The sequence below is a fragment of the Aptenodytes forsteri genome, unplaced genomic scaffold (assembly GCF_000699145.1).
Source record: "Aptenodytes forsteri isolate BGI_AS27 unplaced genomic scaffold, ASM69914v1 Scaffold254, whole genome shotgun sequence".
NCBI classification, from domain to species: Eukaryota; Metazoa; Chordata; class Aves; order Sphenisciformes; family Spheniscidae; genus Aptenodytes; species Aptenodytes forsteri.
Genome location: NW_008794459.1, coordinates 317,426 through 330,357, shown reverse-complemented (window position 1 = coordinate 330,357; position 12,932 = coordinate 317,426). Strand labels below are relative to the sequence as shown.

Genomic DNA, 12,932 nt, shown 5'->3' with positions numbered 1-12,932 from the left:
CGCTTCCAGGATGGGGGCCGCCAGCCCGCCTCCCCATGGAAGGAGACGGTGGGACAGGAAAGGGCGGTTCACTCCGGCGCGAGGGCGCGACGTACGGAGCCCGCGAAGGGACAAAACGCCCTCGTCCTGCGATAAGCGGTAGAACAATAACAATGCTGATTAAAATTATACTAAAGCAAGGCCCAGACATAATATTTAATGCGATCCGACAAACGAGAGGCGGTCCCGCAGCTCCCTTTCTGCCCATGCCCCACGCAGAATGCCACTCCCCTGGGGCAGAGGCCTGAACGGGCACGGCGGCCTGTGCACCAGCATGGCGCCCAGCCCAGGCCCTCCCGCGAGGGGGCTGGGGTGGGGAACAGGAGGGGAGCTGGCACCCCGTCAAGAGAAAGGCCCCCAGGGGACACACAGCCCCTGGAGGGCTCTGAAGGCCAGGACCGGGGGACACCGAGCTGCCATCCTTGGCCGAGGCAGCAGGTGCCCCAGCTGAGGGTGACATGAAGGGCGCGCATCCCGCCACAGAGACGTTTTGGGATCTCAAAAAAGCCCATGACCGCCCTTAAAACATCAGGACTGACAATGTTAATGAGGGCGCACCTTCCCCCGGCACTTCAGGAGGGTGAGCCCCCTCCCTGCCCCCGTGGGCAACCACCATCTCCTGCAGTGCTTGTTCCTCGCAGAGGCAGGGGAAAACGTCTGGGAGTCCAGGCAGGGCTCACGGGCAGCGGCACCCAAAGCACTGCTGAGGTTTATGTGCATAATCCAACCCAAAACGTCGGTAGTTACTCTGCTAACCTGCTCTGAATGCCTTGGAAACCAGCAGCCGACCAGCAGCTGTGGCACCTGTGAGTCTGAAATGGTGTGATAATATCTTGCGTTTATCGTTTACAGCATCTTCCTTTTCTGCACAGAGGCTGTGAAGTGCCTCTTTCCCCCGAGAAGCACACTTGCCCGCAGGGGACGATGCTGAGCAGCTTAACACCATGTGGCCTCATCTCTGCAAGTGGGAAACAGGAAGCTGAGGCGAATACAGCACCGCAATGGAAACTTCAGGCTTTGCACTTTGAGAGTATAATCGTCCAATGTGCAAGTTAGCCTTCAGCCGAGGCTAATCTGTGAGTCTCAGAAAGAGATCCCAGGAGCTTTGGTGGCACGAAGTGGCTGGAAATTCAGTTATTTATTTCTTCTAAATGGACCACTGTCACTTCCCACGAAGGTGTTGATTCCATTCAGACTCAGAGCAAAAATGGCAATTACCGATTCCTCGGCACCAAGGTTTGCTTTGAAGGTGCCCAGTGCACCAGCAGGCCAGCGTGATCCCGCTCAGCTTGAGCAAGCCAAGCAAGAGCACTGCACAGAGGCTGGCAGCCCAAAGAGCTCTCATCTCAAAGATGTGACACAGGAGATTTTTTTTTGGAACTGATCAGGAAATGGGAATAAATTTGGGGTTGTTTCTCTATTTTATGGGAAAAAGCCTACAGAAGGAAGAAGCATGGCGTTTTGATCCGTTTGAAGCCTGAGCTGTGCTCACGGATCTTTGCCCTCAAGTTCTTCTACTTTGTATTTTATTCACTCTTTTTTGAAAAACAGTAGTAGGTGGAGCAGTTGTTTCATTTTATGAGGATGTGACTATATGTCGTGGGTTAAACTGCTGCAGGGGAAAACCAGCCTCCTCCCCTCCAGCATGGCTGTGGCGAGATCAGAATGACCAAGATAAACCCAACTCTTTAGAGAGGTGAGTTTTGGAAGGAAATGTAGCAACGAGAAACAAACTTCCTGAGGCTGCACAATACTTTACCTCCACCCAGCTCTGAAACAGCTGTGGCTGGGGTGGAGCATCCGTGCTAACAGGTTCCTGTTGTTAGTCCTTTTCTGATTTCCACAGTGAAATCTCCTTTGTCTGAACAGGCTGCTTCATTCAAACTATCAGAGCCACAGGCACGTGCAGCCAGCACCTCGGCTGCACAAGGGCATTGAGCTTTTCCCAGCTAGGAAGAAAGCGCTGAGCTGTGACGGCACTCAAAACCAAACCAAGATTGCTTCAGTACCTTATATTCACGCCATGTGAAGCCACAAAACAAAGGATCTGATCCTGGCATGGATCAAGGGGACAGGCGTACCAAGGAAAGCATGGCTCCCACCTCTTGCCCACGCGCTCCTGTCTTACCTAGTATGAAGGGAGCTGGTAGCCTGCGTGTGAGTCCACCACCCTGGCATGCTCTGCAGGGAACCCAGGATGCTGGACCAGCAGACAGCTGCAGAGATTTGCATCTTATCTCACTCCAGAGCTGACATGCTATGTGATGTCCTAATGCCGACCCCTATTCTGGACCAAAAGGTCCAGCCTCCCTTTCAGCAGGGAACAGAGTTCAGGCCTCTCTTCCAAAGCAGCCATTGATGATGCTGATGATTATGTATCTGACTATGGAGCTGGTAAAGCTGGGCAAGTCTTGAGTTCATGTCCTCCCTTTGGAGGAGGAGATTCACACTTGTGGTCCCCATCACCCAAGGAGCACTGTCCCTCGCAGGCTGCAAGTGTCCTTGGGGAGGAAGCTCTCTCCATTTCTCCTGATAAAGATCTCCTGCTTTTCCCAGTCCTGCTGGCTTGTGCTGTGTGCTTGTAGGTCATCTACTGGACTGGGCCCTGAGAAGACTCATCCTGAAGATCTTGACAGTGCTGCAGTGCCAGGCTGCCCAGCTGGCAGCAGTCCTGGTGCAAGTGGAGAGCTGTCAGGCTTGAGGAACATTTCTGGCCAAAGCAGGGGAAACCATGAGAATGAGGTGGAGGCCTTGAGTCATAGACTGAGCTGCACAGAGGTATCTTAATCCTGCCAGGGACAAAGGCCTAGGCTGCTCTGTGACTCTGGCTCTGAGGGCCCCTAGGCTACAGTGGAAGTTGTGAGTATCTTGGGTATCTTGGGGGTTTCTTACGGGATTCAATCTTTGAGGAGAAAATACAGATGGAAGAGTCTAATCCTCCACCTCCTGGTTGTTTTGTGCATCATAGCACACTATGCTAATTCTCCAACTCTGATTACTGGTTCTTCAGTCGCCCTGGGCCAACTGTGTGCAAAGCTCTACCATAAAAAAGACCATCAAAATTACCCAAGTTAAACACACCTCTTCCATTTCCCTCTTTCGGGTGGAATCACAGTTAATTCCTTGACCCAGAAACTTCTGTAGAAATGCTGTTCGTTTGAAGAGACTGCTTGGTTTTGATTGTCTCTCTTGCAAGGTCTAGGACTTCGCACTGCCCCAGGAGTACAGCAGCACTCTAGCAGATGGCGTGAGATGAAGGCGACCACAGTCACCAAGCAGAATGACTCTTTCTTCCTTTGGTTTCCTCCCATGATAAGCTTCCTTTTTGCTCCTGACTTAGATTTGATTGCAGTCGCCCCGCAAAGACTTTATACAGTCTTTCAGAGGGGGTCACCAGCTTAGTGGGTCACTGGACAATTCACGACCCATTCCCATCCTGCAAAAGTGTTCTCGGTTGAAAAGAGTTGATTCTGCTGAATCTGTATTTGAAATCTGTCCCTTTCTCCACTCTCCCTGCCGCGGTGGTGGGGGATAGTCCTGGTTCAAGGCGTATTTCCTTCTTCTGAGGAACCTGCTTCGTTCAGAGGTTAGAAACAGCTGGCTCCAGATGCAGTGTGATGGCAATGGCCAGACAGAGGCAGGGCCAGTGCATCAGCCATGAAAAAAAATGCACGTAATACTGAGAGATGGAGAGAAGCTGATGTGCAGCAGAGGATCAGGGATCTACCACAGCGTCCCCTGGAAGATGCAGAGGAAAGGAGGCGGAAATGCTAACAAGAGCAGAAGATGACTCAGTGGCTGGAACGGGGGAACTGCAGGAGAAATACTGACTCTTTCATGGATAGATCACAGTTTTAAGCTGAGCTCTTTCAGCAGCTGCTACTACTGCTGACACTGAGCCTGTGCGAAGGTGGCAGCAGTCTGTCTCCCAGAAAACCCACACCACTATTTCTGCTCCTTACTTGGCTGCCTGGTTTTCCCAGCGAACGGGCCAGGAGAACACAGACACTAACTGGGAAAATAGGGTGACAGTAACAGGTGTTTTGGGGGATGCGGCCACCAAAGATAACCTGTAAAGGGAGATGGAGCCATTCCTGAAACTGCTCCGTCCTTCCACCTGGACGCTGTTCAGCTTGGAGGGGACAGCGGAGCCCTCTGTGTCCCTTCATACTACTCCCCCCTCTTCCTCATGCCTTCATGCCCGCTGGCCTGCAGCACCGGGTGGGAGCCTGGCACTGTTGTCTGCCTCCTCACACTGCTCTGCAGCGGGGTCGGGATCGGCTGCCTTGGCAGTGCCACCGCCCAGGTGCCTCGGTGCCCCTCCTGTGCGCGGCCACGGCTGGGGAAGGCACCGGGCTGCTCCTGCAGCATGGCTCAGCCACGGGTGTACGGGGAGCCCAGCACGAAACCACGTCCCAGCAGAGGCTTGGTGCTGAGAGGGGTCACCCCAGTGCGCACCCTGCACCGAGCTCTGGGTGAGCAACGGGTCCTGTCTCACCCTGCTGACCACAGCCCCATCTCCAGAACTCATACTGAGCAGGCAGTGATGCTTCTGGTCCCTCCTGGCTGCAAAAGCAAGTGGGATGAACCGTTTGTGGGGGGCTGTGCAGGCTGTGGGCTCTGGGGGGGGTCATGGGGACCCCACTGCAGCAGATCCCGCACCCCGGGCCGGGGCCGGCTGGGGCGGAGCTGCACCTGGCGCAGGTGAGCGAGCGCGGCCGTCCCTCCCTCCCGCCGCCGAGCAGGAAATGCCGTGCACTGGGCACCTCGACACGCCGGGGCCTCCGGCCCCCACCACGCCGCCGGAGCCCACGGTAGGATCAGGGCCCTGAGGGGACATGTCTGCCCTGCCCTGCGCTGCCCCGGGCTGCAGGCGCCCCCGCTCCCGGTGCTGGCGACCCATGGGGTGCAGGTCACCCTCCACAGCCCCATCGCAGCTGGCCCCGCTAGGAACCCCCCCAGTGAGCCATGGTTGTGGTGGGAGCAGCACCAGGGATGTCTGGATCCTGCAGGGGTTTCCTTAGCCACCCACATGACAAGGTGATGGCCAGCCTTTGGGTCTCAGCCCAGCTCAGTTCCTCTTGCAATCCCTCCGCCATGGAGCAGTGTCCTTTCTCCATCCCCGACGGGTGGACACCTCCTTGCAATTTGCCCCATGGCTGCAGTTCGGCGGAGCTGCCGGGATTTCTCAGGGTGCACAAAGCAGCTGGAGCCCGGTGTCCCCTTGGGCGCTGGGCAGGTCTCCCACCCATCTGGAGGGCTCTGGGGAGGCTGTGCCCCGTGAGGCCAGCTCTCCTCTCCAGGGCAGGTGGGGCTGATGCTTTTCAGAGCATCTCTGTAAAGGGCTGAAGGGAGCCCACTGCTCGCCCTTGTGTCGGGGCGCTCACCCGATGGCTCGTGCTGCAGGTCGCTGCTGGGGCGCGGGGCGGCCAGGGGCGAGCAGGGTCTGTTGGGTGCGGGTGCAGGCTGCTGCGCGTGGGGCTGCGCAGGCAAATTTCCTTCTGGGGGATAAAGAGTGTGGGACAAGCAGGCCGAGGGGGTCACAGCTCCCAGGTAACCCCAGACAGCGTGGAGCACATGAATGGTGGGGGAGATGGGGCTGCTTGGCAGTCCCCTATGTGCAGCCCCTGTGGTCTGGCCTGGGGGGGCTGCAGGCTGCCCTCGGGGCTTCAGCCATCTGGTCCTGCTGCAGTGCAAGACGTGGGGACATGGGACAGAACAGGGCTTGGTCACAGTGACAGCGCTGGATGCTCTGGGCTGAGGCTGGCTGGGCTGGAGCCCTCGCATCCTGCTGTGCCGTCTCCCCGTGGTGAGCAGGGAGCGAGCAGTGGGGCCAGGGTGCTTGCACAGCCCTGCTGTGCTGAAGGCTGCCAAGCACCACTCTTCCTTGGCCCCGTCCTGCCTCTCCTTCCTGAGACCCCCCGGTCACATTTGCCAGAGTTTGGGGTAGGTAAGGTGGCAGGGAGCAGGTCCTGCTGAGCCAGCGGGACCAGACGGGCTGTTCAGGGAATTTACATCCACAGATCCAGTACCGATAAAGCGTGATTGGAAATGGGTGGAGGTGATAACTGCATTAATTGCCCTGTGGCTGGGATGTGGGCACTGCGGGTGCGTGAACAAGGCAGCCCTGCAGGAGAAGGGCAAGAGCAGCACCCTGGGCCAGGAGACTTGCCCAGGAAGCCCTTGATCGTCCTGTGGCAGGTTTCCTGCATTCCCTGGTAGCATTTTAACTCCCCATCCATCCTCGCTGACTTCCCCAGGGACGGTGCCGCATATTTATCACCTCCTGTGTTCAAAGCAGCAGGGAGGCGGGTGGCCTGGGCCCTTTTTGTAAGCAGTTACAACCACCTTTCCATTGGTCTGGGCGATGGGGGATGAGGACGCTGGTAGCTAGAAGCCCCAGGAGGTGTGGGGATGGCAGACGCTGCCAGGGGCGCAGGGCACCTGTAGCACAGCTTGGCAGGCTCAGCAGGACTTGCTAGGTCTGCACTGGCCCTGCTGTTCCCCGGGCCAGCTCCTGTAAACACAGCGGGCATCTCTGCGCCGTGTTTCCCAGCCAGTTCTGGGAGGACAGACAGCTTTGACACAGTGCCAGATGCGAGGCAGTGCCCTTTTGGCTGATGGCATAGTTAATCTGCACCTTGGTTCATCCACCCACAGATAATCAAGAGCTGATACCTGGTACCTTGCAGGAAGGCACATCGTGAGGCTCGCCCTGGTTTCTGGAGTAAACAAGCTCACAAGGATACTGGCACTCCTGCACTGTGATCCCCTTGGATCAGGTGCCTGGAGGAAGCTGTGCTGTGCCCATGGACTTTGCACAAAAGCAGACATCTCGGTGTCCCAGGGTTACATGTGGCCAAGAAACTGTTGCCTCTGAACAGCCCCAAAATGCCCATGTCTCGGGGACTCTGTGGCATTGCCCCAGGAGAGCCGTCCTCAGCGGTACATGCTCTGTCAAGCCTGGCCAGTGCTCCTGCCTGCCACAAGGCACGTCTCCTGCCCACAGCCCTGGGAGAAAGGGATTGGGGCTGGGCAATGTGCTGGATTTCAGGGTTTCTGCAGCCTCTGGAGACCACAGAGATGGAGGAGCATTTTCCACACGGCTGGGGTTTGCAGATTGCTTTCCTGATGACCCATCCTGTTGCTTAGGAAGGGGTGGTGTGAGTAGAGGAAAAGGATGCTATGCAGGACAAGTAAACACTGGATCACCCCCCCCTCAAGCCTGAGCAGGGACATTTGCATCATGGAGGGTTTTTTTTTATTTAATTCAAAACTGGATCCTTTTCTAAAATAAACCCTCATGCTCCTGTGGGAGCGAAAGCCTGGGCAGTCCAGCCTTTGGCTTGTGTTGCACATGAGATCAGGTCTGATCTTCTCAGCTTTGTGGTCTGTGAATCATAATGCTGCTTCGTCACTGAGTGACGCTCCTCTGCCTTGAGCGGTGCTTCCCCCGCGGGGTCCCACAGATGGGGAAAACTGAGTCACAGCAGTGCTGGGCTTGCCAGAGGCAGGGCTGGGATGAGAGCCACACGCTCCTGAGGCCCTGTGCTCCGTCCCCTGTGGGCTATGCACAGTTGAGCTGAGAACAACCATTTGCATCTGTTGTGACACTGATACTAAAAGAAATTCCCCACGCAACAACATCCCCAAGTACCATCACACTGCTAGACCCCCCGGCTAATCCTCTTTTCTCCTGGCAGTCTGACCTTGCTGGGGAGCGTGGGTCGGGATCTGTCCTGGCAGGACCGGGGGAAAGCTGCAGCCCAGGTGGCAGAGGGGACCTCCAGGGAAGGACTGCGTGGCTGGAGCAGCTTCTGCGGGCTGATTTGGGGGATCCTTCCATCCTTTCCAGGGTGGCAGGACCTGTGCCCAAGGGGGCTGGTGCTGGTGGAAGGGATCACAGCCTCAAACCCTGCCATGACCTTGCAGCTCCCTGTGGCACTGCTGGCCATGCCCTGGGAGCAGAGCAGCTGTCCCGCAGCCTCTATGGGCCCCGGGGCCCACCAAGCTGCTGGCCGGCTACAGGAGTAGTCGGGACAGTAACTCATGATAACGAATGAGGCACAATATCCCCGTTCCCTCTCCCCACCGCGTGCGTTATCCCTTCAGCAGAGGTGCCGGCAGGGCCAGTGTGCGGGGGTCCGGGGCTAGTGAGAGGAGCGACCCCCCATTGCCCTGCTGGTCCCCCACCTCTGCCCACACCAAGCGATGGTCTGCACGGTGTGCACAGCACTGGGTCTCTCCTCCCTGCGTCCAGCACTGCTTTGCCTTGGCGCAGAGTGAACTGACAACTCCAGCCCTTGTTCATGGGTCCCCTGGCCAGGTATGTGGGCAGGACCCCGGCAAAGGTGGGAGCCAGAGATGGCCCCACTGGCCTCGGAGGTGCTGGGCAGGAGGGCTCGGACAAGTAGTGCATTGAGCAAGGCCGGGGGGTGACCGGTGGCAAGCACCCCTGCACCTACCCTCATCTGCTCAGCGCAGGGCTGGGTGCCGGGGTGCCGATCCTGGTGGTCCCCGTGTTTAGATAGTCCTGGGTGCATAAGACAGAGCAGAGATGAAAACCCATCATGGGGAGTGGGTGGATGCCAGCTGCTGACTTTCCCTCTATGGGAGGATCTGCTGGATCAAACCTGCCCTGGGCATTTGGGCTGGGGTCTGCCCGGACCTGTGCCTGGTTCCTGCAGCCTGGGGAGCAGCATGGGGCTCTGGTCCCGCCTGAACCTCCCACGTCCCACAGCATGGGCCACCACGGGCTCCCACTGGGCGGGTTTCAGGGAAAGCCCCAAAGCCCCTTTGGGAACCAGATGCTTTTTCAGCAAGAGCTTGGCCGTGCCCAGCCCTGCTGAGGAGCCTTGCGGGTTTTGCAGGCTGCAGCCAGTGGGTCCTGATGCTTTGCTCCCCTCCACAGGTCAACATCTTCCAGATGGAGGATCCGACTGCCAACCCCACCAGCCAGCCCTGGCCGGAACCCCCACACCAGCCTGAGATCCTGGCCCCCAACCCACCCCGGGAGACCTGGGCTGGCAAGTACGAGTTCCTGCTGTCCTGCCTGGGCTACTGCGTGGGGCTGGGCAACGTCTGGCGCTTTCCCTACCTGTGTTACCGCAATGGAGGAGGTGGGTCCCTGCTGCGGACACATATGTCCCTTCCCCAGGCACCTGGGCACTGCTCACTTCTCCTGGATGGAGGTCAGGAGCACGGGGGCTGGGGAGGGACAGTGTGCCAGTGCACGGGGGGCAGTGCTCTCTAGGACAGCAAACATGGGTGCTGGCAGAATTCTGGGTCTTGTATTGCCCATCTGGACACCACCACTTTAACCCCACAGTGAGGACCACAGGGGAAGGATGCTTTAAGAGGTCAAAGCATCTCCCCATGAGTCTGCTGGGGGACTTCTCCAGCTCCTGCTGGGGCTGCCCTGTGCAGCCCAGGGATGCCCCTGCCTCTGGGGTGAGCCCAGGGCAGCCTGCAACACCGTCCCAGGTGGTTTTGGTCAAAAAGAGCTGCCGCCAGGCAGAGCCCCCCTGCAGAGCACCTCTGCCCTCACCTGGAGAAGCGGGGCTTGGCCAGAAAGGCAGTGACCCCCCTGCAGTGCTGTCAGCCCCTCCACAGCAGCAGTAGCAGTCTGTTGTGCATGGTGCGTGGAGGCACCCATCCACTGTGAAATCCAATTCGGTTGGGCAGGAGTGCCCAGGAAGGCAGCCAAGTGGGGGCAATACCCTGCCACATTTCTGGGGCAGGACAAAGTGCAGGCAGCTCAGCATGTAACTGGTACTTGGTGGCAATGCCCCAGGGTGCAGTGTCTTTGGGCTGTGGGATTGGAGAAACCTCCCCAAAGGTCATTCCTGAGCCCCTCCCTGCTTCTGCTGCCCTGATGTTGTCTCCTCTTGCACCCAGCTGGAGGGCCCACTTCTCCCCATCTGGTCCTTGCCAGCTTTGCTGTGCCTCTGACCCATGTTTCTCTGCCCTCTGGCATCTCCCTTTATGCTGGGCATCGCAGAAGTCTGCACTGCCCTGCTGCTGCCTCGGAATCCCCGATGCTCTGTGGGCTCACAGCCTGCCCAGCCCTGCAGCCTGCCCTCCCCAGAGCAGCCTGCAGGGCTTTTATTGCACTGGTTTGCTACAGTCACTCCAAACTGCCCAGTTAAATTGGTGATTTCCCCTTTGCCCCATGGATGCTCCTGAAATCACTGTAACTGAAGTCATCTGCTAACAGGCCAACCGACTTGTTCAGGACATGGCCTGATGGCCAGGTCTGCCACTGCACAAGCACATCTGCCATAGAACCGTAGAATTCTATGATTCTACAGCAGATGTGCTTGTGCAGTGTGCTTGTGCAGTGTGCTTGTGCAGTGGCAGCAGCAGCCAAGCAGCCATGCATGGACCACAGGACCCCAACTAATGCTCCATGGCCCCCTGAACCTCTGCCCCACACTCCAGCCATCCCCGACACCGCAGGCGTCCCTGGCTGAGCTGATGTGAGCAAGCCTGGCTCTGAAATGCCCTGCCCCACGTGCGCTCGCCCCTGCCTGCCCACCGGGGCTGGCATCTATCCCATGAAGCCGCACAGGTCTGGGGCAGCACCGGTGCCTTGGTGGGACATGCCAGGGCTGGGCTGCGCCAAGCTTTGCACCTCGCCTAACTGGGGAGGAATTTGGCCCTTGGGGCAGGGCTCGCTGCGGGGTGATGGGGCTGCCATGCCCCGTGCCGGGGCTGGGATGCAGGTTGGCTGCAGATCCTCCTGGGGAGGCACCTTCTCCTTCCCGAGAGGCTGCACAGCCTGACCTGCGTTAGCACCAGGGCCAGGGAGGGGGCAGAGGAGGAAGGAGCAGTGGCTGCTCCCATGGGAGCTGCTGCAGCTGCCAGTGCGTGCCCTGGGGCGCAGGGGCACCCTGCCACCACAGGGATGGGGGGGCAGTGGGGTGACCTGCTCCAGGGACCAGGGACACAGACGCAGCCATCCCCACCTGCCACGGTCTCCCCTGCCGTGGCTGCCTTTGGCACGGCTGCGGAGGACACCGGGCTTTTCCCTTGCTGCAGTGACCGCAGGCGTGCGGGACACCCCGAGCCTCCCGCTCCTGGCACCCCTACCACCCGTCACCGGCCCCTCGCTCCCCAGGCCCTCTCCTGGGTCACGGCTGCCTGCGGGCAGGGGCTGCCTGCACCGCACAGGGCCACGCATGCCCAAAGCCAGGCGCTCCCTCGGGGCCGGGAAGGGCAGGAGACAGGCTGTGCTGCGGGAGCCTTGCGGGGTGCATCGCCCCGCGGACCCCTCATCCCAGCAGGGCCAGGGCAGCTTCGGCCAGGCGTGGCAATCGGTGTGCTCGCCACTGGATGTCACTGCCGCCCGCCCGGCCATGCAGGGCCCACGCTGCCCATGGGCACTGCTCGGCACCCATGGGGAACTGGGAAGCCGATCCCTGCCCACCCTCCGGGCGGCATCAGCCAAAGGATCTTGGGGCCAGCAGGAGAAATGGGGGTGCAGGGGGAGCTGCTGTCCCCTTCGCCCCCCCTCCCGAGGGATGGGGATGGGGGGGGGAAAGGCAGTCGTGGGGGTTTTATCCTGAAGCTGCAGGGCTGGGGAGGTCGGGAGGTTTGTCCCCACGTGACACCTCTTGCAGAAGGCCCCTGCAGTGCCAGCACCCTCAGGACGCATTGGACCAGCAGCAAAGCAGCCAGAGCCACCATTTCCCAGCACCGTGGGTAGAGCAGGGACGCGCTGCACTACCTTGGTCCCACAGCCCGGTCCCCTGGCCCCACAGACAGTGCCTCCAGCTGCAGGGAGCCAGCAGGACTGGGGCACCGTCGCCCCTCGCTCCCAGCCTCTGCCAACAGCCAAGCAGGAGTTCCCGATGTCCCGCTGGGGCTTTAAACCTGCAGCAATCCCTTCCTCCCCAGGCTGAGCCCTGCAAAGCCTCTGCCAGAGATGGATGGTGATTCCCCCCTGCAGCGTGCGCAGCAGATGAGGAGGCTGCCTGTCCCCCATCCCCCGCGCTGTGCTAATGAGTGCCAGGCTAACGAGCAGTCAGCCCCACATCTGGTCTGTCAGCGAGGCTGCAGGGGAGTGGGTTTTGAATACAGCATCGTGGCTGGAGAGGTGCTCCGCTGCGGGAAACTGCAGTCACTGTGCTGGAGCTTTACCACCAGGAGAGGATGGGCTTGGGCTGCAGCTGGCTGCCAGCTGGGAAATGCCGATTTCTCCCCTGGAAAATGTCCTTTTCCAGCACAAATTTGGCGTGGCTGAGGCTGCAAGGAACAGGACTTCCTCCACAGAGAAGGCATTTGGTGAGACAAGCTGTGTAAAGATGGAGATGTCAGTGTATCGCCAGAGGAAACACCAGGATCTGCTGTGGGCACATCCTGCAGCCCTGAGCATCCCAGGGCCCTGAGCACCACCACAGCTTGCATGTCTGCACCCCCAGTGCTGCTCCCACCACCCACCCCAAGCCAGGGCCAGCGGGATCCCACCAGCTCCCAGCTCAGGCCCCCGCTGCGGGGCTCATGGGGAACTTGTCTGCTGGGGATGGCCCCCAGAATGGAGCCAGCAGCCCCCAGGAGCTTTCCCTGCTCTGCTGCATCCTGCCTGGACACGTGTCCCCACCACGAGTCCGAACTACGCACGTCTGTCCTCTGGGGAGCCCGGACTGGTGCCAGCCATCCTCCTGACCCGCTGCCCCTCTCCTTCTCCCAGGCATCTTCCTCATCCCCTACTTCATCATGCTGCTCGTCACAGGGCTGCCCCTCTTCCTGATGGAGCTGAGCCTGGGCCAGTATGGGGCCGCGGGGCCCATCACTGTCTGGAAATGCTGCCCGCTCCTGAAAGGTGGGGCTGGGGGCCGGGAGCCCCTCTCCTTCCTGCCCCCACAGCCACTGGGGCCGGCTTGGCGGCAGGG

General features: G+C 59.5%; 1 protein-coding gene across 1 annotated transcript in view; it reads left to right on the top strand.

Annotated features, from left to right (window-relative positions):
- The first annotated feature begins 4,787 nt into the window (after positions 1 to 4,787).
- The window catches only part of LOC103908498 (sodium-dependent proline transporter), a 13,814-nt gene continuing 5,669 nt past the window's right edge, over positions 4,788 to 12,932 (top strand). Inside the window, exons 1-3 of the mRNA XM_009290884.1 lie at positions 4,788 to 4,853; positions 8,951 to 9,158; positions 12,731 to 12,862. Coding sequence (XP_009289159.1) covers positions 4,788 to 4,853; positions 8,951 to 9,158; positions 12,731 to 12,862 — 406 coding nt within the window. The remainder of the gene's footprint in view (positions 4,854 to 8,950; positions 9,159 to 12,730; positions 12,863 to 12,932) is intronic.